Genomic DNA, 27295 nt, shown 5'->3' with positions numbered 1-27295 from the left:
CCATGTCTCAAAATCAGAAATCAAGGAAGGGAGAAAGGGAGGGAGACAAGCAGTCAGGCAGAGAGGGAGATATTAATGTATAGCCTGGCTGGGAGTGGTGGCACACGCACTTGGGAGGCAGAGGCAGGCGGATTTCTGAGTTGGAGGCCAGCCTGGTCTACAGAGTGAGTTCCAGGTCAGCCAAGGCTATACAGAGAAACCCTGTCTCAAAAAAAAAAAAAAAAAAAAACTTTAGGAAATCAAAGAAAGATAAATATTTCTCTGTGTGACTCACTAGATTTTTTAATGCAAACAATGTAGCAGTATTAACTTGTATACACAGAAATCTAATTTCTTTCCATAATGTTGGTTTGGTAAGGCACTGGGAAATCCACATGTGATAATAAATACAATAATCCCACAACAAAGCTTAACAATATTTCAGTTATCTTACTTTTCACTTCACTTCAATTTTATTACAAATCTTGTTTTACCAGGTTTGACATATTTCATGTGACAAAAGAGAAAACAATGCATCAGCCATCTAATTATCGTTGCAGAAGAAAAAATAAAATTAGCTACAGGGCTGGAGAGATGGCTCAGAGGTTAAGAGCACTGACTGCTCTTCCAGAGGTCCTGAGTTCAATTCCCAGCAACCACATGGTGGCTCACAACCATCTGAAATGAGATTTAGTGCTCTCTTCTGACCCTCAGGAATACACACAAGCAGAATACTGAACACACAATAAATAAATAAATAAATAAATAAATCTTTAAAAAAAAAAAACTGGCTACAATTATAAAACTGAAAATAGCACGCATTGCTTAAAATACCATGTCTTAAAGATCCTACACGTCAGACTCAACACAAACTGGAAATATTCTCCACATCTAAGAAACTATTATCAAAGAAAGGATAACCCTGTTGAGAGGGGGGAATTAACTTTCTGACCTCTTTTTAAAATGACAAACTAGAACAGCAAAATCACACTCAGGCACATGGAGTACTGTTCTCTCAAATCACTCCACAGAGAACTTCATCATTTGCTCCGCCCTCTAATAACTCATGCAAAAAAAAGTTGAGCTCCATCAGAGGGAAACAAGACATAGCGCATTCACAGAATGGCTCAGAGCCTTTCCTCCCGGCCGTAAGAGAACCTGCGTCTGCCCTTCACCGCGGTCCGAAGGAAAAGAAAAACCTAGGCCTAAGGTTTCGCGGATACAGACACCTAGAAACAGATTTCTCTGCAACAACTTTCTACCGCCATCCCTATTTTATCAGCAAAGGCTCGGGCGCCATCGTCTCGATGTTTGATTTTATTATGAGGAGGTGGGAAAGGCCAACCAGGATTACTCTAGGCCTTCCCCCCATTAAGCTCAGGGGTTCCCCCTCATTCCTATCGGAAACCTTCCGTCCCTAAGGTACACCTCCGCACCCCTTGCTCCCGGCGGCAAGTCCCCCGGGATGTGTAAAGGCGCGGCAGAACCCACCGGCCTCACCGTTAAAGCGAGACGGCCCTCTCACGCCAGGGCCACCGCCAAGGTTCCGGGGGGCCCATCGAGGGGAAGGGTAGGCCAGGGGCGGAGGGACGATGACCTGGCCGAGAAGAGAGGATGGCATGAGGGGACGCACTGCACCTTCTTGTCCGCCGGCCGCACGGTACCAAGAGAAGGTGATGAAGGAGGAAGAGGGCGGTGGCCCGGGTGCGGCCCCCTACTCCTCCGGCCCGCAGGTCCCCGGTCCCGGGCACCGCGGGCTCGGCCCATCCCCAGCTCTGGACTGGCTGGGGGCGTGGAGGCCTGTCTGGGAATGAGGTTAGACCGAATGGAGAGACTAAGGGGCACGCGTGGGGTGGGGGTGGGGGAAGTCTGCCTCCCGCCTGAACCGCAGACCCCGGACGCCGTCGTCGTCTGTTCCTCAGGAGAGGGCAGGAGCTGAGGGGAGCCCGAGTGAGGAACGCACGAAGGTGAGGCGCAGCCCGGGGCAGCCCCGACAGCCTCCCCGTAGCCAACTCTTCACCTTCCCGTAACCGCGTCTCTTACCGGTGATGGCGGTGAACTGCTGAATTAACCCCTTCAGCGCCGCCGCCGCCGCCGCGGAGCCCCCGTGGGCAGCCATCTTACCGCCGCCGCCGCCGCCGCGGAACAACAACACAGACACACACGGGGCTCCCTCCCCCACTCCGTTGCGTGCTGTGCGCAGGCGCACTGGCAGGCCCGACGCTCCGCCCCCTCCCTGTCGGCACGCGTTTTGCGCAGGCGTACTCTCTGCGAGCCGCCGAGAGCGGGGCTGCGGTTTGAAGCCTGTGCTGCTACCTGGTATTCTTTGAAGCATTTGGTACCTTCTCTGAATTCCGAAGATAGCCTCCTAAATACCGCATTGAACCCCAGTATCCGAAAGAATCTTCAGAACTGAAATACCAAGCCCTTCATGAAACGCTCAGGGTTTCACATAAAGTAGGTATTTTGTTTGGTTTTATGTGACGTTAGTGTTTCTTAAATTCTAAAGTGTAAGTTTAATAGCTTAGTAAAAAAATGAACCAGTCTATAGTAGACTTTAGTAAATGATTGTTCACTCTGTTTTTCTTCAACAAATGTCTCAGTATGTCTCCCCACAGGGTCATTCTTTCTTCAGATGTTATATCAGGAGGTTTGTTTGTTTTAAAAGACAAAGATATATGTAGATACAGTAAATAAAATATTTAAAGAGAACACTAGAAAGCGGTCCTGAAAACATTGATAATGGTTACAACTAAAAAAGAACATGATAAAAGGGGCATTTAGCTTGGTTTTTATACTTTATTTTTAAATAAGGTAACAGTATGTAACTTGAACAATTCTAAATATGTATTGTACTGGCTGGTTGTGTGTGTCAACTTCACACAAGCTAGAGTCATTAGAGAAAAAGGAGCCTCAGTGAAGGAAAAGCCTCCATGAGATCCAGCTGTATTTTCAAAATGAGTGATCAGTGAAGGTGGGCCCAGCCTATGGGTGGTGCCATCCCTGGACTGGTTTTCCCAGCTTTTAGCACACCATGTGAAGCAAACCAGTTAGCAGCACCTCTTAATGACCCCTACATCCAGGATCTTGCCCTGTCTTCTTTCAGTGGTTAACAGCAATGTAGAAGTATAAGCCGAATAAACCCTTTCCTCCCCAACTCACTTTATGGTCAAGGTGTTTCATAACAGAAACCCTGACTAGGACACTTAATATTTCAGTTATTTAGGATAGCTTTTATTTATACTTTGATGGTTTCATATATGTTTACCAGGTATCTTGATCATGTCCACCTTCAACTCCTTAAGCCTTTTCCCCTGGACACTCTCTTACATGTCCCCTCCCACTTTCATGTGCCCCCCCCTCCTTCGAATCCATTGAGACCAATTAATGCTACCTCCTGAACTGCTCTTGCCAGCTTGATCTTGGGTGGGTAACTGTAGATGCACTGAGTTCTTAAGTATAGCAGCCTTGCCATGTCCTAAAGACAGCCCCCCTCCCATGCTCCGACTCTTATGTTCTCTCTGTCCTCTCCTTGATTGTCCCTGAGCCTTGATGAGGTTGACATAGATGTCACAGTCAGGGCTGAGCACTCAACAGTCACTTTCAACACTTGACCAGTTTCAATTAACCACTGACCACTGCAGAAAAAAAGCTTCTCTGGCCAAGGTTGAAAACAGAATTTATTAATGTATATAGATATAATATTTAGAAGGGAGTTTGAAAAAAATATCCAAGCTGGGTGGTGGTGGCTAGTGTTTAATCCCAAGACTCAGCAATCAGGGGAAGATGGATATCTATGAGTTTGAGGCCAGCCTGCTCTTCACAGTGAGTTCCAGGACAGCCAGGGCTACAGGGCTACCAGAAACCCCGTCTGCCCTGTCTCGAAAAAACAAAACAAAAAAAAAAAAAACAAAAAAAAACAAAAAAAAAAAAGAAAAGAAAAGAAAAAAAAAGAAAAAAGAAAGGGACACATGACCGTAAATTGTAGATCAAAAATTCCAAATCAGCCAGGCAGTGGTGGCATACACCTTTAATCCCAGCACTTGGGAGGCAGAGGCAGGTAGATTTCTGAGTTAGAGCCCACCTGGTCTACAGAGTTGAGTTCCAGGACAGCCGTTCCAGGATAGCCAGGGCTACACAGAGAAACCCTGTCTCAAAGAAATAGGGAAGAGGAGAAAGAAGGAAGAAGAGGAGGAAAGAAAGAAAGAGAAAGACTTTAAAATCTGGCAGAGGCAGGCAGGTCTCTGTGACTATGAGGTCAGCTTGGTCTACATGTTGAGTTCCAGGCCAACCAAGGCTATATAGTAAGAATGTCTCAAAAGAAAAAAAGACAAAGCAGAAAGAGAAAAAGGGAAAGAGAACAAAGAACTGGGCTTTGAACCCAGACCTGGAAAAAAAGCTAACAAGATTGGGTGATAAAATGGGGGGGGGGGGGGGGGGGGCGGGGGTCCAGAAATGAGGAAGAGTTCTGTTACCTGGGAATGAGAAAGGTTTCTGTTATCTGGGCCTGGGGGCGGGGGGAGGGGAGGGCTCAATACAAAGGCATGCAGCCAAGCCTGCCAACCTGGGTTCAGTCCTTTGCTAGCCATTTAGGTGGGTCCACAGTTACCACCATCAGAAACAAACGGTAGGGCTCAATGAAGAAGCATTCACAAGGCTCTTGTGGATTTGATTAGATCCCAGCATTGTCAAAAAAAAAAAAAAAAAAAAGAGGCTACACAGAGAAACCCTGTCTCAAAACAAACAAAACTAAAAGTAACATTAAGTTAAGGTTAAGGCATTCACCAGTTTAGGGTATTATGTGTTGATTTATAGAAAGATTAAGAGAAAAGGAATATGTTTTGATGGATGTGCAATCAGATGTGGGGAAGGAGGTCCTTCCGGGGCCCATGCTGTGGCATCCCTGGTAGTAGAGGCAGAGAAAGGCAGAGGGGGGTGGGGGTGGGGGAATGGGAAGAGAGGGAGGAAAGGGTGTGAGGACAAAGAGGGAGCAAGACAGTGGGGAGGGGGCAAGCAGCCCCTTTTATAGTGAGTCAGGCATACCTGGCTGTTGCCAGGTAACTGTAGGGCGGAGCTTAGATGAAATGCTGCTGTGTTCTATCGGGGAAAACCCAGCTCCCCTGGCAGGAGCCTCAGGGACTTTGAGGGTAGGGTTTCAGGACAGGGCTGCAAGGCTTCGTCCACTTCTCTCTGGCTCTTCGGACACCCCCTTGGCTGTGTGAGTGTTGTCCCAGGCTGATGGCAAGGGAGCTGCAGCACTTTCAAACACCACACTGAGGTACATCAGGCAGAGGAAGAAGCACCATCTTTGCTACTTAGAAAGAGACTATTTCTTACAGTTCCCTTCTCAAACCAGACCCTATGACGGGGTGGAGGGAAGCACGACTGGTTAGTATCACATATGGCTTTGTGGAGGAAGGTGCTTTAAAGCACCATAATGTGGTGCTGGAAAAGGAGAAAGGAGGAGGAGGGATTGATGTTAACTGGGCAACAAACAGCCTCTCCTCCATTCATAAAACGCCCCTCCGAGCATGAGGAAATGCTGCTCCTTTCCTTCCGTTTATTCTGCTTTTCCTTTTACCTAGAACCCTTCTGAGCACCAGTTCTCTAGAATCCTTAATACCAGGAAAACAATCACTAGAAACTAATACCTCTTGGTATGAAACTTAAAAATTGACATTGCATGGTTAAGAGCACTAGTTGCTTTTCTTAGAGGACCCAGGTTCAATTCCCAGCATCGATGTAGCAGCCAGCTCAAGGCAGTTGGTAACATCAACACCAGGGGACCCAAACCTGGAGTTGTTAAGCACTGCCTCCAGGAGGTATACAGAAATGGGTAGATGCAAAACACTTGAAAAATAAAAGTAAAAATAAAGATTGGGCTGGGCGGTGGTGATACACACCTTCAGTCCTGGCATTTGTAGGTAGATCTCTGAGTTCAAGGCCAGCCTGGTCTACAGAGTGAGTTCCAGGACAGCCAGGGCTATATGAGAATCCCTGTCTCAAAACAAAAACCAAGTGAAAATATTTAAAATGGTATTGTGAAAGTTGTCAGAATTAAAATAGAGTCACTTTGCCAAGCCCTAGTAAAGAATAAGCAGAGGTGAGAAGCTGTGAGGAGGAAACCCCGCTCACACAGGCCGGCTAGGGACTGTTCACAGAAGAATTCTGGGAGCACAGCTTTGCACAAAGGCCATCATGCCTTTCAGCTGATACTCCCGTGAGGACACTCTCAGCAGCTGTCTAATCCCTAACTGAAGCTGTAATGCAATAAACACTTGTAGCCTGGGATTTCAGTCTTGGTGGCAAAAATGTGAAGTCCCAGGGAGCTAAGGCAGGAGGATTTCTAGTTCCAGTCAACCTGGAATTATATGCCAAACCTTTATTTAAAACCCAAACTCTCCTTGCCTCACCCTTTTTTAATAAACCTGTAGTTTACTGTGCCATGTGTATGTTACAATGTTCTTCTAGCCCAAAATAAATATCATTATTATTTCAAGAATTACAATTAAAGCTACTGTAGTATCACATACAAGTGTCTGTGTGAACACAAGTCTTATTGCTCTGAAAGAAAATAGCAAGATGAAGAATTACTGGTTTATATTGTTTATGTTTGATTTTCTTGTGAAAATTTTTTGTGTTGTTTTGTTTTGTGTTTTTCTTCAAGACAGGGTTTCTCTGGATAGCCCTGGCTGTCCTGGAACTCATCCTGTATACCAGGCTGGCCTCAAACTCAGAAATCCACCTGCTTTGCCTCCCAAGTGCTGGGATCAAAGGCGTGAGCCACCACTGCCCGGCTATGTTTGATTTTCTAAGAAGCTGGAAAATGGGGCTGGAGAGATGGCTCAGTGGTTAAGAGCACTTGTTGCTCTTTCAGAGGTCCTGGGTTTAGTTCTCAGCACCCACATGGTGGCTTACAACCATCCATAACTCGAGTCCCAGGAGATCTGATACCTTCTGACCTCTGAGCCCACTACCATGCATGCAAGTAGAACAGATTTATACATGCAGACAAAACAGTCATATACATAAAACAAAATCTTCAGAAACAAATTTTTAAGCTAGAAAACTTAAATATGGTTTTTAAATTTCAGTTGGAGAAAACTAATTGGCAGTTATGATTTTAACCAACTGATGAAAGTTAACATTACTAAAATTAGGACAGTTTAGCCCAGCATGATGGTACAGGCCATGGTCCCAGGTGCTAAGGAGGCTTAGGCACACCCCTAGCAAAAGCCTATATTAAGAAAAAGTTTTGCTATTTTTTTTTTAAGAACTAGGGATTGTTTTCCTCATATGAGCAAGACCCCACCCAGGTTCAATCCCTAGTAACACACATTCAAAAAAAGAAAAGGCAACTTAATAGTTTGTATTTCTATTTCTTTTTTTTCTTTTTCTTTCTTTTTTTTTTTTTTTGTTTGTTTTTTTGTTTGTTTGTTTGTTTGTTTGTTTTTGTTTTTGTTTTTTTTTGTTTTTCGAGACAGGGTTTCTCTGTGTAGCCCTGGCTGTCCTGGAACTCACTCTGTAGACCAGGCTGGCCTTGAACTCAGAAATCTGCCTGCCTCTGCCTCCCAAGTGCTGGGATTAAAGGCGTGCGCCACCACCACCCGGCCAATAGTTTATATTTCTTATGCACTGCAAGTTAAAGGACACTATGAGGAAACACTCAACACACTCCCGAAGACTGGCAGTCACAAGACAGCTGCCTTGCTCACATAAAGCATCAAGGTTGAACATGGTGACATGTCTGTAGTCCGAGCACATGGAGGCCAGTGCAAGAGGATGATGAGTGGCTTTGATCTTTGTCCAGATGAGTCTCCCAACAGAGCAGCTCTGCAGACGATGCAGTGCAGGGTGCTGAGGTGAGGCTGCATTCAAGACGCCACCAGCTCTAATCATAGAAGCCCTCCAGGACCAGAGGGAAGGAATGGTTCCAGAGAAGGAAGAAAATCAAGAAACAACAGTAGAGGGACATAAGGGCTGAAGAAGAAGTCAAAGCAAGAGCAACCTAAAGCTCCACACCTGTGAAGGGGAAAGGTGATGTCCTGGCTACTCTTATGTCAAAGTGATGCACAAACTGGAGTTATCTGAAAGAAGGAAACCTCAATTGAGAAAATGCCTCCATAAGATCTGCTGTAAAGTATTTTCTTAATTAGTTTTGTTGTTGTTTTTCTTTTTTTCTTTTATTTATTTATTTTTTATTTTTCTGTACATTGGTATTTTGCCTACATGTGTCTGTGAGGAGTCAGATCCACTGAAACTTGAGTTACAGACAGTTGTGAGCTGCCATGTGGGTGCTAGGACTTGAACTCAGGTCCTCTGGAATAGCATCCTATGCTCTTAACTGCTAAGCCATGTCTCCAGCCCCTTGTTGTTGTTTTTTAAGACAGAGTTTCTCTGGGTAGCCTTGGCTGTCCTAATACTATCTCTGTAGACCTGGCTGGCTTTGAACTCACAGAGATCTGTTTACCTCTGCCTTCCAAGTTCTGGAATTAAAAGTGTGTATCAGCATCATCCAACTTTTAATTAGTCATTGATGAGCCAGGCAGTGGTGGCGCACGCCTTTAATCCCAGCACTTGGGAGGCAGGTGGATTTCTGAGTTTGAGGCCAGCCTGGTCTACAGAGTGAGTTCCAGGACTGCCAGGGCTATACAGAGAAACCCTGTCTCGAAAAACCAATATATATATGTATGTGTGTGTGTGTGTGTGTGTGTGTGTGTGTGTGTGCGCGAATATGTCATTGATGGGAAGGGCCCAGCCCAATGTGGGTGGTTCTGTCACTGTGCTGCTGGTCCTGGGTTCTATAAGAAAGCAGACTAAGCAAGCTTTGTGGAGCAAGCTAGTAAGCAGCACCCTCCATATCCTCAATCTCAGCTCCTGCTTCCAGATTCTTGCCCTGTTTGAGTTCCTCTCCTGACCTCCTTCAGTGATGAACAGCAATGTGGAAGTGTAAACCAAATAAATCCTTTTCTTCCCAACTTACTTTTTGGTCATGACGTTTTTCATTGCAGCAGTAGAAACCTAGGACAGATGAGTTCAAATTATAATATTAAGTATAATTCTTATCCTACAAAGTCATATACTAATTACTTTTCCACCTTTCTATAATTCAATTTAAACTCACTACTTCCAGGCCAGGATGTTGTTAATGAAACTATGGATGTAGTAAGCTGGTGAATAATCATCTATTATTATTAGTTTTACCACTAAAATATTACATTCTCAGACTGGCAAGATAACTCAATGGGTAACAAAACAGTATTTGCTGTCAAACCTGACAACAGAGTTTGGTCCCCAGGACCCATATGGGATGTGATGGTTTGTAAATGCTTGGCCCAGGGAATGGCACTATTAGGATCCTTGCTGAAGTAAGTGTGGCACTGTGGGCATGGGCCTAAGACCCTCATCCTAGCTGTCTGGAAGCCAGTCTTCCATTAGCAGCCTTCAGATGATGATGTAGAACTCTTAGCTCTGCCTGCACCGTGCCTGTCTGGATGCTACCATGCTCACACCTTGATGATAATGGACTGAACCTCTGAACCTGTAGGCCAGCCCCAGTTAAATATTGTCCTTACAAGAGTTGCCCTGGACAAGATGTCTGTTCACAGCAGTAAAACTCTAAGACATGGAAGAAGGAGAGAACCAATCCCCACAAGTCCCCTGACCTCCATACACCTGCTGTGGTATGTGTGAGTATACACACACTCACACAAATATAAATAATGTGTCTTCCTTACTTTTCTGTTGTCATGATGAGACACCATGACCAAAGGAACTTAACAAAACAGATTGTTGGAGGCTTACAGTTTCAGAGAGCGAGTCCATGCCCATCATCATGGGGAGCATGGTAGGCAGGCAGGCATAGTGCTGGAGCAGTAGCTAAGAACTTACATCTTGAAAGAGAACCACCAGGCAGAGAGAGCCAAATGGCAGAACCTTCCCCTAATGAGTAAAGAAAGATTTCAAGGAACTAATCACCAATCACTGGGCGAGTAGGCAGAACTGTCAGGTCAGGGAGAGGAAGAGGGGAGGCAAGAGAAAGATACTTGCCGGGCAGTGGTGGTGCACGCCTTTAATCCCAGCACTTGGGAGGCAGAGGCAGGCGGATTTCTGAGTTTGAGGCCAGCCTGGTCTACAGAGTGAGTTCCAGGACAGCTAAGGCTATACAGTGAAACCCTGTCTCGAAAGAGAGAGAGAGAGAGAGAGAGAGAGAGAGAGAGAGAGAGAGAGAGAGAGAGAGAGAGAGAGAGAGAGAGAGAGACTTCCTTTTGGATGGGAGAGAGCATGGAGACACAATGTAGGTAGCGAGAGACCCCCCTAGCTCCCCCCCCCCCCCCCCCGTTTAGGTGGCAGATCCACTGGGATGCGGCACCGGAGGATTTATAACTTAAAATAGCTTACAAAATTAGGATGCTAGTTTCTGCGCCCAGCGATTGTATTACCTGTAGATTCTAAACTAAGACTATGTGGCGTTTTCCTTCAGGTGGCAACTCAACTGAGTTCCAGAGAAAAGTACGGTGTCAGGGCACCCCAGCCAGCCATGGGAATTTGGAAGCATGGGGCTGGCATGGCAACAGCCTGTCATGGGAACTTAATGAGCCAGGTGGAGAGATTTCGGAGCTCTGAGTCGGAGAGTCTGCCAGGCTGAGAACATGCTAGCAGTACCATGTATTACCAATTAACACTTAACACAACAGAGCCAACTGGCAATGGGATTTGAAACCTCAAAGCCTACCCCCAGTGACACCCATCCCTCAAGGTCACACCTCATAATACTTCCCAAACAGTTACACCAAGTGGGGATAGCATTAAAAAACTATGAGCCTGTGGGGACTATTCCCATTCAAACTACTATAAAATGTAATAAATCTTTATTTATTCTCATAGATACAATTGGCACCCCCAGAAGGCCAAGGATAGAACAGATGAGCTAAGGAGGAGGTAGACTTGCTTTGTGGGACTCCGGGGACAGATGAGACCCCAAGCCCTAATGCCAGAGATGGCTGTTTCTTGTTCTAGCAAGTTGCCTTTCAGTGGGGGGTAGGGGTGGGTGCACTAAGTACCACAACTTTTAGAGGTAGGGGTACTGATGACACCAGTATCTCTTCTGGGTAGTATCTGAATGTTGACTGAAGGAAGGGACTTACTTGTGTTGGAGGGTCACGACAGGAAAAGTCTCTTGAGCATTGACCTTGGAACCGGCCCTGCTTAGCACACACAGACTCCAGTGGGGAGCAGGCTTGCCTTGGGTCACTCGATTAGATAGTTATTTTCATACTTGGATCTCCTCAGGAACCAGAACCCTTAAGGAAGATTCTGAACTTGTAATTAATTTCCCCTGAGGACTTAAACATGTGTACACGTGCACACAGACACGGTAGTAGTCTAACAGTGGTCTCTGAGTAACCACTGGCTTCCTCCAAATGCTTTAATGTTGATTAGCATTTTCTCTGAAAACTATCATCTGTCCCCTGTCATAGGACTTATAACCTAGTAGGATCTGGTTTCCTAAGCATTTCCAGAGAAGAGCTAGAAGTCAGGGAGGATAGTGACACTTGGCATCTAGGTGACAAGAGATTAAGGGAGTACACCAGAACAGTATGGTCTAATAGCAGTTCCAGGCCAGGAAGGGGTCTTCAAAAGAGAACAAAAATACTTGCCTAACTTGGTAGCTCACACCTAACATTTCAGTCCTAACAGTCGGAAGCAGAGGTGTATAGATCTGTGATTTCAAAGCCAGGGCTACAGAGTAAGAACCTACCTTTCCAACATCATTGACAATGATTACGTTAGAGGACACAACTACAATGCAAATACTCCTTTTTGAAAAGTCCCTCACCCTCATAATGGTGAGACCTGGATGAAGGTGAGTGTATCAGTCATGGACTCACTGTGTGCATAGGTCAGCAGAAAGAAAGAGGGAGAGAAAGAGGGAGACAGAAAAAAAAAGAGAGGAGAAAAGAAAAGAGGAAGGAAGAAGAAAAGGAAGCAGTTCACACAACCACAATATACAAAGACACAGTGTGTAAACATTAACATTCCAAAATGGGGAGTGGAAGAGCAGGAAGCCAGGCCTGGACCACAGCAAGCCTGAACCCAGCAGGCTGCACATCAAACCTTTAGCTCAAGAGTCATGGTGTGAGTGCTGATGGTCTTTGTCAGCACCATTCCTCTGGCCTAGCCAGCCACACCGACTCCACTCACTGCCTGTAGCTTCCCTAGCCAGATGTCTCACACTCAAGATGCCGCTAACACCTTGGGGTCTCCAGTGCAGCGTAGGACTCAGACCAGACCAGCTACATCACAACGTCTTGGTGTAACTGGCTGCATAGCAGTGGGTAACTAATACATGCCTTTCGAAGTCCTTTGACAACTTTACATATCTTAAAAAAAAAAAAAAAAGAGTCATGCTATCTGCCATCTTCCTTCTTAAAATAGGCACATTTCAGGGCTGAAGTTGTCTACCATAGAGGTGAAATGTACCAACCAAATAGGTTTTTTTGGAATTCTCTGGGCTCCTGGCTCAGTGGTACATACCACCGGCAGTCCCAGCTACTTGGGAAGCTAAGGCAATAGAATTGCTCAGAAGCTCAGGCATTTGAGACTAGCCTGGTCAATATGTCTCAAGAGAAAAAAAGCAAAAAAACAGCAAAACTGTGGGTCTTCTTTGTTGACTTAGGAATGGTTCATTTTTTTTGCTAGAACCCATGGCAGCCTCAGTTTACCTGTAGTTTCCTGCTGTCTTAGTTAGGGTTTCCATTGCTGGAAAGAAATACCATGACCAAGGCAACTCTTATAAGGGACAACATCTAATCAGAGTTGGTTTACAGGTTCAGAGGTTCAGTTCATTATCATCATGGCAGGAAGCATGGCAGCATCCAGGCAGACACAGTGCTGGAGAAGGAGCCAAGAGTTCTACATCTTGATCTGAAGGCAGTCAGGAGGAAACTGGCATCCTCAGGCAGCTAGGAGGAAGCTCTCTCAAAGCCCACCCCAACAGTGATACCCTTCCTTCAACAAGCCGCACCTCCCTGTGCCAACCTCCCTGGGCCAAGCATATTCAAACCACCACACCTGCATTCAGCTGTAGTCGGACATCCACCCATTGACAACACCATCATATCTCAGTGATGTGATCCAGGTACAGTCATAGTAGACAATGCTTCTGACCTCTTGTCAGGAAGTCAACAGTATTAAGTTTTATAATTAAGTATATGTATATAGGAAAATATATAGTCTGTATAGGGTTGAATAATAGGCATCTGTAGCTTTAAAAATCTACTGGTGACTTGTAACATATTTCCTGTGATTAAGGGAAACTGCTATGTTAATAAGAGATATGTCTCCTTTATCCTAAAGATTTTTTTATGAGGGGATTAGGATCTTACTATGTAGCCCTGGATGACCTGGAACTTTCTATGTAGACTGGGCTAGCCTAGAACTCACAAAGATCTATCCACCTATCCTCTACTTAAAGGTTACCTTTAATGTTTTAATGTTTATTTGTTTGTTTTATGTGTAGGGGCAGGTGTATGTGACCCACAGCATGCATTTGGAGGTTAGAGATAAGCCGGTTCTCTCCTTCTGCCATATGACACCTGGGAATTAGATCAAGCTCGGCTTTTCCCACTTGGCCACCTTGCCGGCCCACTAAAGATTACATATTTATGTATAGGTGGATTTGGAATCCAGCGCTCCACACATGCTAAGCAAGTGTTCTCAGCCCGCTTTTTTACTTTTGAAACAGGGTCTCTCTAAGTTGACCAGGCTGGCTTTGAACTCATTCTGTCACCCAGGCAGGCCTTGGACTCTGCTCCTTCTGTCTCAGCCTCCCAAGTAACTTTCCAAAGAGTGGCTGCACCATGAGGCTGGGCAGTGGCTGGCTTTTTATTTTCTAGACTGGCTGGCCTCAAGCTTGCGATTCCCTTTTCTTGGCCTCCCAAGAGCTAATTATAAGATGTATAACATCCTCCCAGGTCTAAAGGTGCTGGTTCCTCTCCCACGCTCTCTTCTTCAGAGCCCATCCAGATGGTTTCTATTGCTGCAGTAAAGCACCATGAGCAAAAGCAACGAGTGGAGGAAAAGTTTCATTTAATCTCACAGCTTGTAGTCCATTATCTAGGAACATCCAGGCAGGAACCTGGAGGCAGGGACTGAAGCAAATGCCACAGAGGAACACTTTACTGGCCTGGTCCTCATGGCTTGCTCAACCTCAACCTGCTTTTTTTTTTTTTTTTTTTTTTTTTTTTTTTGAGATTGATTGATTGTATATGAGTACACTGTCACTGTCTTCAGACTCACCAAAAGAGAGCATCAGATCCTATTACAGATGGTTGTGAGCCAACATGTGGTTGCTGGGAATTGAACTCAGGACTTCTGTAACAGCAACCAGTGCTCTTAACTACTGAGCCATCTCTCCAGCCCCTCAGTCTGCTTTCTTATACCATCTAGGATCACATTCCCAAGGGTAACATTGTCCATAAAGGGCTGGGCCCTCCCAAGTCAGTCACTAAATTAATGCCCCACAAGCCAATCCTGTGTGACATTTTCTTAATTGTGGTAGTTCTCTCTTCTTGGGTAACTCTAGCTTGTGCCAAGTAGACAAAAAAAAAATAAAATAAGCAACCAGGATACCAGACCACCATTTTTTATTAGCAGTTTGTGAAGCTATACCAGTTTGAACTATGTAGTAAGCCCACCTAAAACTCTGCACTACCAGTTCCCAACACAACTGAAACAACAAAACTCCAAAGGCTAGGAGGCTGGAAAGATGGTTCAGCAGTTAAGATCACTGTGTCTTCTTCCAGAAGTCCCAGGTTCTATTATAGCACCTACATGGCAGCTCACAATCACCTATAACTCCAGGTCCAGGGAATCTGATGACCTCCTTGGGCTCTTCGGGCACCAGGCATATGTATATGCAATCAAAACACTCATAAATAGAAAATAAATAATTCAATTCAAAGTCTTTTTTTTTTTTTTTTTTTTTTTTTTTTTTTTTTGATGCAGGGTCTCAGTAGATAGCCCTTGCTGGATTTGAACTCCCTATGTAGTCCAGGCTGGCCTAGAACTCAAGACATCTCTGTCATCTGGGTGCTGGGATTAAAGGCAAGCACCGCATTAAAAGAATCAATTGCATAGATTTTAAAAATCAGCCTTATAAACATACAAATACTCTGCAAGGTGAAATGAAAAAACTGGTGAAAAATGAGAAATCAAAAATGTCAAAATTAAGACCCTAAATCTGAATTTACCTTTTATGCAAAAGATAGACATAATTGTGATTATGATTAGACATAATCACTTGGCACAAAGCAAACTGGTACCAAGGCAGTTTGATAAGAACTCAAGGTATTGGGCTACAGAACTTGATACTGTCTGTCTGGCTATGAAGCAGGCATGGGTTGCAGTCCGCCTCAGAAAGGTTTTCCTGGCACTGATCACCAAAGGTGAGGACTTCCAAGGGAAGAAACTGTTAGGGATTGGTTTTCTGTCAGGTCCCAGGACCAAAGGCTGACCGTGGTATCTATTAGCATTCCAAAGTGCATTCTGGGAATTCTAGGCTCACTCAGGATCCGGCTCCTCCCGGAACTTCTCACCCCGCCCCTACTTCTCATCCCTAAGCCATGAGCTCTGTTGTTCTCTCTGTGTCCTTATCTCTTCTCTTCCTTCCTCTCCTTTCATGGCCCGGTTCAGTCTCACTCTTCCTAATGCCCGCGGCTGTGCTGTCTGTCATACCTACAATAAAATCCTCCTCAACCCGACCTTGGAGCGGTTATGTCCTCATTTCATTCAGCTTTCAGAGGTGTATTCTATAAACCCAGATGTCATTGACTGATTAGATAGGTTTATAACCTGTCCTGGTGTTACTTGTTACCATGGATATAGACTGAAAAATCAATCTTTTCCTGAGGATGTGAGGAGTCTTACTCTCCTGGGGAAATTTTTTTGTAATTCACTACAGAGAAAAAGTCTCTGTATATATAAAGACTTCTCTGAAAATTGAGAAGAAAAAGATGAACATCCCAACAGAAAGGACTCAAAGAGAAAAATAAATGGTCCAGAATGTCGGAAGGAAAACCAGTTTTATGCTTTAGGGTGGGGACTCAGTGGGGGCTAGCATGCATAAGGTCCTGGTTTCATCTCCAGCACCACACAAAAGCTGCTCAACCCCCTTGTTGTTTTAAAATGAACTGATTTTGTGTGACTGTCTTGTGTGTATGTGCATAGGTGTGGAGGTCAGAGGACATCTTTCAGGAGCTCACTCTCTCCTTCCATCTTGTGGGTCCCAGAGATCAAATTCAGGTCATCAAGTTTAGCAGCAAGTGCCTTTACCCACTGAGTCATCTCAAAAACTCCCGCTCTTAGCCGGGTGGTGGTGGCGCATGCCTTTAATCCCAGCACTTGGGAGGCAGAGGCAGGTGGATTTCTGTGTTCGAGGCCAGCCTGGTCTACAGAGTGAGTTCCAGGACAGCCAGGGCTACACAGAGAAACCCTGTCTTGAAAAACCAAAACCAACCAACCAAACAAACAAACAAAAAAACTCTTGCTCTTGAAAGAGTCCAGAGATTTTGTAATAAATCCTTTACTTAATAACCATGTACAAGGTCCTACAGAAAAGCACAAACCACAGCCATGAAACTAAGGCACAGTATCAAAGGACAGTTAATGCACAAGCCACTACAATTGTGTTTTGTTTTACTTTGGACTGTTGGTTTGTTGGGTTTTCGAGACTTTTTTTCTGTATAACCCTGGCTGCTCTGCAACTCACTTTCTGTATAACCCTCACTGCTCTGGACCCAGGCTGACCTTGAACTCAGAAGTCAGCCTGCCTCTTGCCTCCCAAATGCTGGGATTAAAGGCATGTACCAACACCATTCAACTCAGGCACCAAAAAAATTTTAAATATTTATGTCCAGGAGGTCTATCATTTTCAAAGAACCACAGGCAACTGAGGAATGCTGAGAGCGAATAGTCTCCCCAGGGAAGCGCATACCAACTGGTTATCCAATACCAAATGGTTAGCCCTGAAAACACACACATAAGGAATACTATACAGGCTGAGCAGCTTGTATTTAGGGATATGTATTATTAATCCTGCCAGGTGAGAATAGGACTACTACCATAATTTTGAGCCAAATTTGAAGTAATCTTTAATTAAAAACTGGCCAGTATGATGGACTTTGACCAGGTCTATTCCTGGGTTCCCAGAAAATGGCCATCAGTCACATTTTGCAGAGGTTCAAAATTGAATACTCATAAGGCCACAGTATTTCCTATCAGGTCCAATCAGAGAAAGCATATATCCTGCTGTACTTCCTGCCTGTGTACCTCCTGCCTACATGCATTCAGGGACAAGCATACATCCGGTGTACCTCTCACCTACATGTGATTGAGAACATCAGGTGCAGTTGTTTAGGGAGCGAAACACTTGGCTTGTCGTCTCCCATAAATAATAGCCTGCAGCATATAACTTTGGGTCTCTCTCTCTCTCTCTCTCTCTCTCTCTTTCTCTCTCTCTCTCTCTGTGTGTGTGTGTGTGTGTGTGTGTAACAACAATGAAAAAAGAGGCCATGAATTTGAAAGAAAACAAGGAGGGGGTCTATGGGATGGTTTATATAGGGCTGTAATTCCATGGACTTTTAATCTCAAAAAATAAAACATTTTTATTTGATGTGTATAGGTGTTTTGCCTGTGTGTATGTCCATGCATGCCTTGTGCCCAAGAGACCAGGAAACAGACAGATGTGAGCTGACAGGGGGTGCTGGGAATCTAACCCCAGTTCTCTAGCTGGGCAGGCAGTGCTCTTAACCACTGAGTTATCTCCATACCCAGGCCACCAAACTTTAAATAAATGTTTTATAAAAATGTACAGAGCAGGACTTTAATCCTAGCACTTGGAAGCAGAAGGAGGTGGAATTTGAGTTTGAGGCCAGCCTGGTCTACATAGGAAGTTCCAGGCCACCTAGAATTCTGTGGTAAGACCCTGTCTCAAAACAACAAACAAGCCAGGAAGTAGTGCTATGGGAGTCAGCGGGTAAAGGCTCTGGCTGAGAAAGCGGGATGGCCTGAGTTTACCTGTGTTGGGTCCCTAGAACCCACATAAAGGAAGAGAGAACTGGCCCACAGTTGTCATTGTCGTCTGACCTCCACCTGTATGCATAGCATGAATGCTCCCTCTCCAATAATAAATAAATATCAGAACTGTATATGTACCACTGTTGCTGAGATCCCTAGCCTGTGCCTGCTTCTCTGAAGATGATGGTGAGATCCAAGTGTCAGAAAGAAGTTTGCGCTGGGTGGTGGTGGCACAAGACTTTAATCCCAGCACTTGGGAGGCAGAGGCAGGCAGATTTCTGAGTTCGAGGCCAGCCTGGTCTACAGAGTGAGTTCCAAGACAGCCAAGGCTACACAGAGAAACCCTGTCTCAAAAAACAAAAAACAAACAAACAAACAAACAAACAAACAAACAAAAAAAAAGAAGAAGAAGAAGAAAAGAAAAGAAAAGAAAGAAAAAGAAAAAGAAAAAAGAAGTTTGTTTGAGGTTGCAAAGAGACCACCAGTGTCGTCCGACATCCGGCCTCCTCTCCATAGTGGTGCCTGGACACCGCATGCAGCTCAGGGCAGGCAGAACAGAGTCCAAAACAGTGGTCCACAGGCGAAACAGTGGGGTCTGGAACAAATGTAGTTCCCAGTCTCCTCTCTGAGCACCTATGTACTGGGAGTCCTCAGGTCTATATTTCCCTTGGGGCATCTCCCCGCCAGGAGGAAAAAGGAGGAGGAAACCAGGCTGAATGGGAAAAAAATATATATATATACATATACACATACACATACACATACACATACACACACACACACACACACACACACACACACACACACACACACATATATATATATATATATATATATATATATATATATATATATACATATACATATATATATAAAACACATCCAGAAGAGAGCTTCAGATCTCATTACAGATGGTTATGAGCCACCATGTGGTTGCTGGGAACTGAACTCAGGACCTCTGGAAGAATAATCAGTATTCTTAATCACTGAGCTATCTCTCCAACCCTTAGGCACAATTTTTTAAGATGAAGGCATTCCCCACACAGATCCATAATGAAGCAGCTCTCTGAGACAATCCTTTCTTGTCCATACTGTTTATTTGGTTGATGTAAATGCATATAATTTAGTCCAGGAATTAAGTATGTGTTGTGGGAAGGAGTACCCAGGAAAGGAAGCTCCTTGGCTGAAGGCTCAGGGCCATCTAGATACCTCATTAGAATGGAGAACTCCAGGTGTTTATGCTACATGCCCCAGTGCCCATGGTCCTCAGTGGGTTGTCATGGTTACATGTTCCAGAGCAGGTAGAGGCGGGTCGGGAAGGCTCCACTCCTGCCATTCTCAGTTCAGAGAATCCTGGGGTCTGAGCTCATTCAACCTTACCACTTCTTATGCCTGCCTGGAAACAAGGTTCCACATGCCCCAGACACCACTTCCACTCAAGTGCCTGAACAAGGCAGACTTTTTCTTGAAGGCTAGCTAACAAAGAAATGGCAGATAGTAAATGAAGGAGCAAAGGGGGAGGGGCCCTGCTCCAGGCTGTAGAATTCCTGGAATGTAGCCTGGGCCTCTGTTGAAACAAAAGTTTTACTAAGTGTGTGTGTGGTGGTGGTGGTGGTGGGGAGTTTCGAAGGATGCATTTGCATAAAAGTCTTTCTAAGTGAAAAAGAAAAAAAAAAAAAAAAAAAAAAAAAAAGTCTTGAAATCCTTGTCCTTAACACAAGTTTTATAATATTCGATATATTTCCGACACAGGCCAGGAAGACTCTGTACTAACACCCCCCCGTTTCCCATCTCCAAACAGCTTTTAAAAGTTAAATTTGTCTAAAAAGAAAAAAAAATTAATGGTTTTATTTATTCTTCTTTTCTCTCTTTGAAATGGGCTGCCCTGTAACTCACGTGGTCGTCCACAGACATGCACCACCTGGCTGGCCCTCCTGTATCTTTAGATTTATAAAAACAGAGCTCACTGACGATGGGAGCAAGCTGTGCGCCCCCATCCTGAGGTGCCTGGCGGACCTGATGTCAGTACCTCTTGCTGTTACTCCTTGTCTAGCCTTACTTTCTGTAGTCCAGGCTTGCTCTGGAGCGTTACTTCACTCTGCTCCATTCCCAACCCTCATGCGCCCTTCTTTCAAGAGAGAAACCTGATCTTATCTGAGAGCTCTGGCTGGTTATTTCTAGGGTGTATTCTAGGAACACTGGGAATTTAATGATTACGTCTAAGGGCTAAGTTTAAAGGAGGTAATTTCAAAGGGGAATTCAGGCACTCTCACGGGTGAGGAACCGTACAGGTTTGAGGGGCTTGTAAGGATCCAGTGAAATTGTCAGCGATCGCTTTAGGTAACAGTGGGCACACTTTCTTTTGAATCAGCAACTCTAGTCACAGTCACCACTGTTGGTATTCTGTCTAAACTCCACCCCCACAGTTACCTGGCAACAGCCAGGTATGCTCCTCCCCACAGTTACCTGGCAACAGCCAGGTATGCTCCTCCCCACAGTTACCTGGCAACAGCTAGGTATGCTCCTCCCCACAGTTACCTGACAACAGTCAGGTAGGCCTGGCACACTATAAAAGGGGCTACTTGCCCCCCTCCTCTCTCTCTTACCCTCTTACTCTCTTGCCTCTAGCTTCTCTGTCCCCTCCCCCCTCCTCCTTCTCTTCCTCTCTCTCCACGAGGTTATGGCCAGCTTCTACTTCTCTTCTTCCTCTCTTCTTTCATCTTCTTACCCCCACTTTTGCCCTATCTTCTGAATAAACTTCCCCCACTTGGAACCCTGTGGTCTGGAGTGGTCTGTTCTGAGCTGTGAGGACATTTAACTCGGACGTCTAACACTCAGGCCTTTGTGGATCCTTCGAGGTTCTGAGGTTCTTTCTTTTCTCCAATAGATCCTTTGTGTGTGTTTTGGCTATTTTTTTTTTTTTTTAAGATTTAAAAAAACTTGCATGATTACTTTGTCTTCCTGTATGTGTGTGCATCATGTGTGTCTGGTGTCCATGGAGGACTTGGGCTGTGAGCCTCCATTTGGGTGCTGTGAACTGAATCTGGGGCTTCTGCAAGAACAAGTACTCCCACTACCCAGCAAGAACAAGTACTCTTAACAGCATCTCATCTCTCAGATTTGCTTTTGAGACTGGGACTCCCTATGGAGATCAGGCTGGCCCAAAACTCAGAAATCTCATGTATGCCTACCCCTCCCTCCCTAGCTGGGGTTAGAGTGTGTTACCATACCTGTCCTTAACTGATCCTTACTGAAGTATCCTCTCTCCTGGAAGTGTGTTGATGAGCCTCATTCCCCACACGTCGCCCCACCTTGTCAGGATCTGAGAGCACAGGTTTTTGTTTGCTGGTTTGTAGCCGCCCACGGCCACAAGTCAACTGGATTCACCTGAAAGGGGGCTGGGAATGAAAGGGGACGGAGGGCGAGAAGAGATGAAGCCAAGACAAATTTCTCTGATCAAGGCTCAAAGCTTTAATGTTCAGCTCTCAATTTAAAGGGGAAGGCCCAACCCACAAACCCTCCAGGTTTCAGCCGGAGATGGGTGGGATAATCCATAATCCGTTCTAAAAAAAATTTTTTTTAAATGGAATATTTTTCTCTAAAAGCAGAGTTCAAAAGATCAGCATTGGACATGGAAAAGATAGGGGCTCTCAAAGATCAGGGGTAGGAGTTTTCACATGGGAGATTTGGAAGGCAAATAGATGGGGTCTACAAACAACATAACAAGGTGGTTATACAAGGCAGTCATAATAAGAAGTGGTTGTAAGAACCTTGTGAACAAAGGTTGAGTTCCAAGATGGCCATGACAACTTCTCCAAACAAAACCATGCTTGCCATTTCCTGGAACAGGCAGTACAGAACTATTTGTAGTTAAGGTTACAGGTAAGGCAGAGCCCACTCCTTGAGAAAAATTTAATAAGCAGGAATGAACCCAGTTTATCTTTATTATAACATGGATTTCAAACCTAAGATAGAGTCAGTCTGCTTCCTTACCCATGTCCAACCCCAAATCTCTCCAGTGCAGGGCCGGGCTTCACTTCCCTTCCCTAGCCTCTGGTTCCTACATATGGCTGCTTTGGCTACTCATTCTCTTGGTTCCCATGGACTCTCTTGGTCCCCCTCCCCATTTCCTCTCTTCTCTTTCTTTAGAGCTCACCCTGAAGAGGAAAATTCCACCAGACCACTCCCCTCCTGGAAAAGAAAAGTCATAGAAGGCATAGGCACCCTTCCCCTCCAGAAGGCAGAAGCTAATTAACATTCCTCAGACCACAGGGGGTGGAGACTGTCCTTCAGGTGGGGCAGGGGGGCCCAGAGCATATGGACAATGGACCATGGACCGTTGGCCATACACAGACAAGGGAGGTCCTTGCCACCTCACTCCCTAAAGGCCAATCAGTTTAAAAAGTCTCTGCCAATCACATTGTGCCTAATGGTCACTATCCCTAGAGAGCATATAAATGTCCGCTGAACAAGCCGTGCAGGGTCGCCTCTCCTTTTGGGATGTAGGATGGACCCAGCATGCTAGAACATTAAAATTTTCTCTTGCATTTTGCAGAGATCTCTTGTCTCTGCGTGGTTCACTCAGGGGGTCTCCGGTAAACTAAGGCTCTGCTCCCTAGAGTCTTACAACCCCCTTTCCTCTCTTATGGCAGATTGATTCTGTTGGCCATGCTCTTCCGTATGCCTCTGGCTGTTTTCTCCCTCATATGTACAATAAAACCTACCTTCGTCATCAAACTCTCATTTTCATTCACATGTCCTTATTTTCATTCACAGAGTAAGTTCCAGAACTGCCAGGAACACAGAGATACCCTGCCTCAAAAACAAATTGAAAAACTCACTAAAGAAATGAAACCAAAATAGCTGCCCCATGGATGAAAACGTTAATTTCAATCTGCCAAGGCTGTGTCTTGGGAAGGCAGGGAGGAGCATCAAGGTTGGAGGTGGGGGTTATATGGGAATGGGTACCTGGGAGAAAGGGAGCCTGTGAGCTGGGTGGGTGCTTGTGACTTGGGACAGAGGGAGCCTAGAGGCTAACATGCTAATGTTACCACAGTCATATGTTCTTGGAAGAGCCACAGGCCCCTTTTGCCAGACAGAATGACTCCTTTTAGCAAGTAGAAACTATCTTCAAGCCCCTGAGGGAATGCTGGCTTCCGTCTAAATGCCAGACTTTGGGAAAAGTAATTTCTCAAGGGACCTGATATAGACCAAGATAGTCTCAAAATCAGAGATTTGCCTACCTCTGCCTCCCAAGGATTTAGATATTTCTAGGCATCTGAGTTGAGAATGTTGCTGGAGAGATGGCTCAGTGGTTAAGAGCTCTGATGGTCTTCTAGAGGTCTTGAGTTCAATTCCCAGCAACCACATGGTAGCTCATAACCATCTGTAATGGGATGATGCCCTCTTCTGGTGAGTCTGAAGACAGCTACAGTGTACTCACATAAAATAAATCTTTTAAAACATGTTGCTCATTACTTGCACGTGTATAAAGTCCTGTGATCAGTCAGGAGAATGGGAGTGTTATGCTCCCTCAAGTTGCAGGTACTCCAAAGCCAATTCCTACCTAAACACATAAGGATCTTTATTCCGAGTTCCCGAGTAAGGTCTCTCTCACTATTACAGTGGGTCAGAGTGAGAGCCTAGGGATGCAGGGTATTGATTGAAGTTACAGCAAGCTTGGGGAATTTCCATACCGGTCAGCAAATTAATATTTTAAAAACTGCATTTCTGGTATAATATGAATGGAAACAAAGCCACCTGACAAACAGGATGGCTAAGTTAACTATTCTCCGTAGGATGTCTTAAGCTGTCTTATATGTACCTTGACCCTGCTACTGTAGCCTGACTGGCTGTTGCTAAGGTTGGGGGGGAGGAGGGGGAGGGATGTTGCCATAGGATGCTTGCACAGGATGACTCTGATTTTCTTCCTGTAATTGGAGTTTAGCCTTTGGTCTCACACAAAATGGAGTTTCTTAAAAAAAAAAAAAAAAAAAAAAAAAAAAAGCAACAACAACAACAACAAAAAAAAAAAAAACGGAGTTAGTTGGGCTCTTTACAGGAGGATCAGAAGAAGTTCAAGATTATCCTGGGATACAGGAGACTGTTTATAAGTAGAGGTAGGTCATCTTAGTCACATCTCTGAAAGGAAAACTCCTGTGGTTTGTTTTCCTTTCTCTTTTTTCAGTTCAAAGTTGGCATTCTAAATTGCTATGATTTAAAACAACTCCCAGTCTCCTTTGCTTTGGCTTCCTATAAAGAAAAGAATTTTGAGCTGGGTGTGGTGGCACACACCTTCTATCCCAGCACGAGCGAGGTAGAGGCAGATGACTCCAAGTTCCAGGCCAGCCTGGTCTACAGAATATCAGGACAGACAGGGCTGCACAGAGACCCTCCTGTCTTGAAAAACAAAAAATAATTAAAAACTTAACTGGGGGTAGGAGTAAATGGCTGCTGGATTAAAATTCAAAATACTAAAGGAAAAAGAAAATCCAGGTGTGGTCGAACACAGCTGTAATCCCAGAACTTGATAGGAGAATCAGTTTGAGGTCATCTTCAGCTACTTAGCAAGTCCCAGGCCAGCCTGGGCTACATAAGACCCTATTTTGCCTCCCACCCAAAGAAAAAGGTTTTATGTTATTTACATATTTTATTTTTATGTGTATGTGTGTTTTGCCTGCACGTATGTATGTGCACTGTGTGTGCAGAGCCTGTAGAGACCAGGAGAGGGTGGTGGATTCCTTGGAACTGGGCATTGGAGTTACAGTTGTGCACTGCCATGTGTTCTGGCAGAGCTGAGCCATCTCCAGCTCCTTTGGTTTCTTTCTTTTGGGAGGGGGGAGGGCGTTTCTCTGTGTAGCCCTGGCTGTCCAGGAACTCACTCTGTAGACCAGGCTGGCTCATTTGGTTTTCTTATCATTGTTACAGAGTGCCAGTCTGATTCCAACCTTCAAAGCCCTCCAGCTTGTCTAGAAGTGAACTAATGGGGCTATCTCAGAGATAGCATCAGTGGAAGTATTTCCTCCTCAGAGGTCTTCAGGGTCTATCCTCTTCTACACCCTGATCTCCTGATAGCTTAGGAAGCAATAAATTACTTCCTCAATTACAGTTAATTTCAGTGTTCTCCTATGGAGTATAAAATACAAGCTCACTTCCCGGTTTTGAGAAACAACCAATCAGTGAGCTTTAAAAAAACAAAAACAAAACATCAATCCCTGGGCATCCCAAAAAGCTAAAGACTTGCAATTCTACCCACCCAGGAAAAATGTGTGCATGTGTGCTCAGAAACTATAAGCCTGTCTTTAGTTCCCTGATGCTTGTTGCCTAGAGGCAGCCACCCTCTTGTGTCTCTCCCAATAAAATCTTGTGTGAGGTTTGTTGTGGGGTGTGACTTCGAGTTATTCCTTGGCTCCACCAGCCAGGATACCTCTCCCCTCAGATCTTCAACACATGCATTGGGTAACTTCTCCCCCTCAGAGCTGTAACTAATCTCCTTGGTTGCAACATCACCTGGAGAGCTAGGAGATTGAGTATGTGCTGTGGTTTCATTTTTACTTCTTTTACAAGTGTGTTTTGCCTGCATGTGTTTCTGTGCCCAGGAAGGCCAGAAGGAAGGCTTACAGTTGTGAGCTGCCATTGAATCCAGGTCCTCTGGAAGTGCTAATTGATGACCCATCTCTCCAGCCTGATTGGAATCTCTACAAAGACAAGGATGGCCTAGAACTCTGCAAGATCTACTTGCCTCTGCTTCAGGAATGCTAGAATTAAATGCACAGGCTACCTACAACACCTAGCTCTATCAAAATTTTGTGTTTTCTTTTAGACCCAGTTGTAGGTTGTGCTTTGTTCATTGTTTTTTGTTTTGTTAACCAGTGGTTTTTGAAGCACAGGCACATGGTGACACAAGGCAGCTGTTGACTCCCTCACTGAAAAGCTCACTCCAGAACGGCTTACTGAAGCTGCATCCAATAGACTTCTGGTCCAACTTGCAGGTAGCTCCACCAAAGACTCTTCTCTCTTCAGCAGTTGTTACTGTCTATGTAACTGTGGGGAGGTTGTTCAGTTTGTATTTTTGAGATGCTGGCCTAAGAATTCCAGGGCAGAGGAGCTATAAATCTCAGGCTGGCTTCTTACTCCATGTAGTTTAGAACTCCTGATCTTCCTGCCCATGTGAAGTTGTGAAATGGGTGCCCCCACCACTCCCACCCCATCCCTGTGGGTTAGTAAGTATGTAAGCTAAGACACTGGGACTGTCAGGCAAGTACTCAACCACTTTCCCCCCTCCCAATATAGGGTAGTTTCTGTGTAGTCCTGGGACTATGTATGGCTGCCTTCCAGCTAACTCTGAGTGCTGTGATTAAAGGCCTTGCACCACTACTGCCTTGCATTGTTTTCAATCCAGTTTTTCTTTTTGTTCACAGCAGGACTGCAGGTCTGCCACAATCCTACCTGGATCAAATGATGAAAACAAAAACAAAGCAAATAATCTAAAAAAAGAAATGTCAATACTCTTTTTCCAGGCTGAAAAATTCTAATTTAGAATTCATAACTGCCTGGTTGTGGTGGTTGATGCTAAAAAAGGCAGAAACAAGCTCAAGGCCAGATTATGCTATACTGTTAGAGGAGAGCTGGGATGTATGAGTAGGATTGAAATACACTACACACGTGTGAAAATGACATAATTCCCAGTATGTATAATATACCCTCAAAAAATTAAAAAGCCAAACAAGACCAACAATTCACATGCAGTAGTACAGGCTGAGCTTTACAAAGACCGTGAAATAGTTTAAGAACATCTAAGGCTATTTTTACTAGATATTTTTAGCATGATTCAGAATTTCAAAGTATTAAAGAGATGACTCTTTGAGAAGCACTCATGTTGCATTTCTTTCTGCTAACCCTACCACTTAGAACTTCATTAAACATGCCTTGTAGGTGCAGCAGGATGGCTTCCTAGTACAATCCCACAGCCTTCATGCTGGAAGCACCAGCTCTTCACACATGCTGCAGCACACAGCTGCAACCCTCACGATAGATGAATGCAGATAGGAGCTCACTGTAGACCAGGCTGCCCTCTACCTCAGAGATCAACCCTCCAGTCTTACAAGAGTGGGGTAAAGGGCATATAGCACTATGCCTAGCAACTGTGTTTGAGAGGGTTGGCATGCACAGCCATGCCTGGTTTGTAGCCATTTTTTTTTTAATTAAAGTGTAGTAAAATCAACCTGAGAGCCAATTT

At 44.8% G+C, this 27295-nt stretch overlaps 1 protein-coding gene and 1 long non-coding RNA gene across 3 annotated transcripts in view; one reads left to right on the top strand and one right to left on the bottom strand.

The window, feature by feature from the left end:
* Ubxn7 (UBX domain protein 7) overlaps positions 1 to 2165 on the bottom strand; it is a 58809-nt gene extending 56644 nt beyond the window's left edge. The window contains exon 1 of one of the 2 annotated variants that reach the window (XM_076942792.1): positions 2023 to 2165. Coding sequence is in view for 1 of the 2 variants with exons in the window: in XM_034515848.2 (XP_034371739.1) it covers positions 2023 to 2098 (76 nt within the window). In the remaining variant the exon portion in view is untranslated. The remainder of the gene's footprint in view (positions 1 to 2022) is intronic. The other variant, XM_034515848.2, reaches the window with a different exon arrangement.
* Positions 2155 to 26433, top strand: LOC143444045 (uncharacterized). The gene is made up of 2 exons (XR_013113559.1): positions 2155 to 2436; positions 25656 to 26433. It is a non-coding gene; the product is annotated as an uncharacterized LOC143444045 (long non-coding RNA).
* Positions 26434 to 27295: the final 862 nt, after the last annotated feature.

Source organism: Arvicanthis niloticus, chromosome 12, assembly GCF_011762505.2.
Source record: "Arvicanthis niloticus isolate mArvNil1 chromosome 12, mArvNil1.pat.X, whole genome shotgun sequence".
NCBI classification, from domain to species: domain Eukaryota; kingdom Metazoa; phylum Chordata; class Mammalia; order Rodentia; family Muridae; genus Arvicanthis; species Arvicanthis niloticus.
This window is presented reverse-complemented; position numbering and strand designations above follow the sequence as displayed.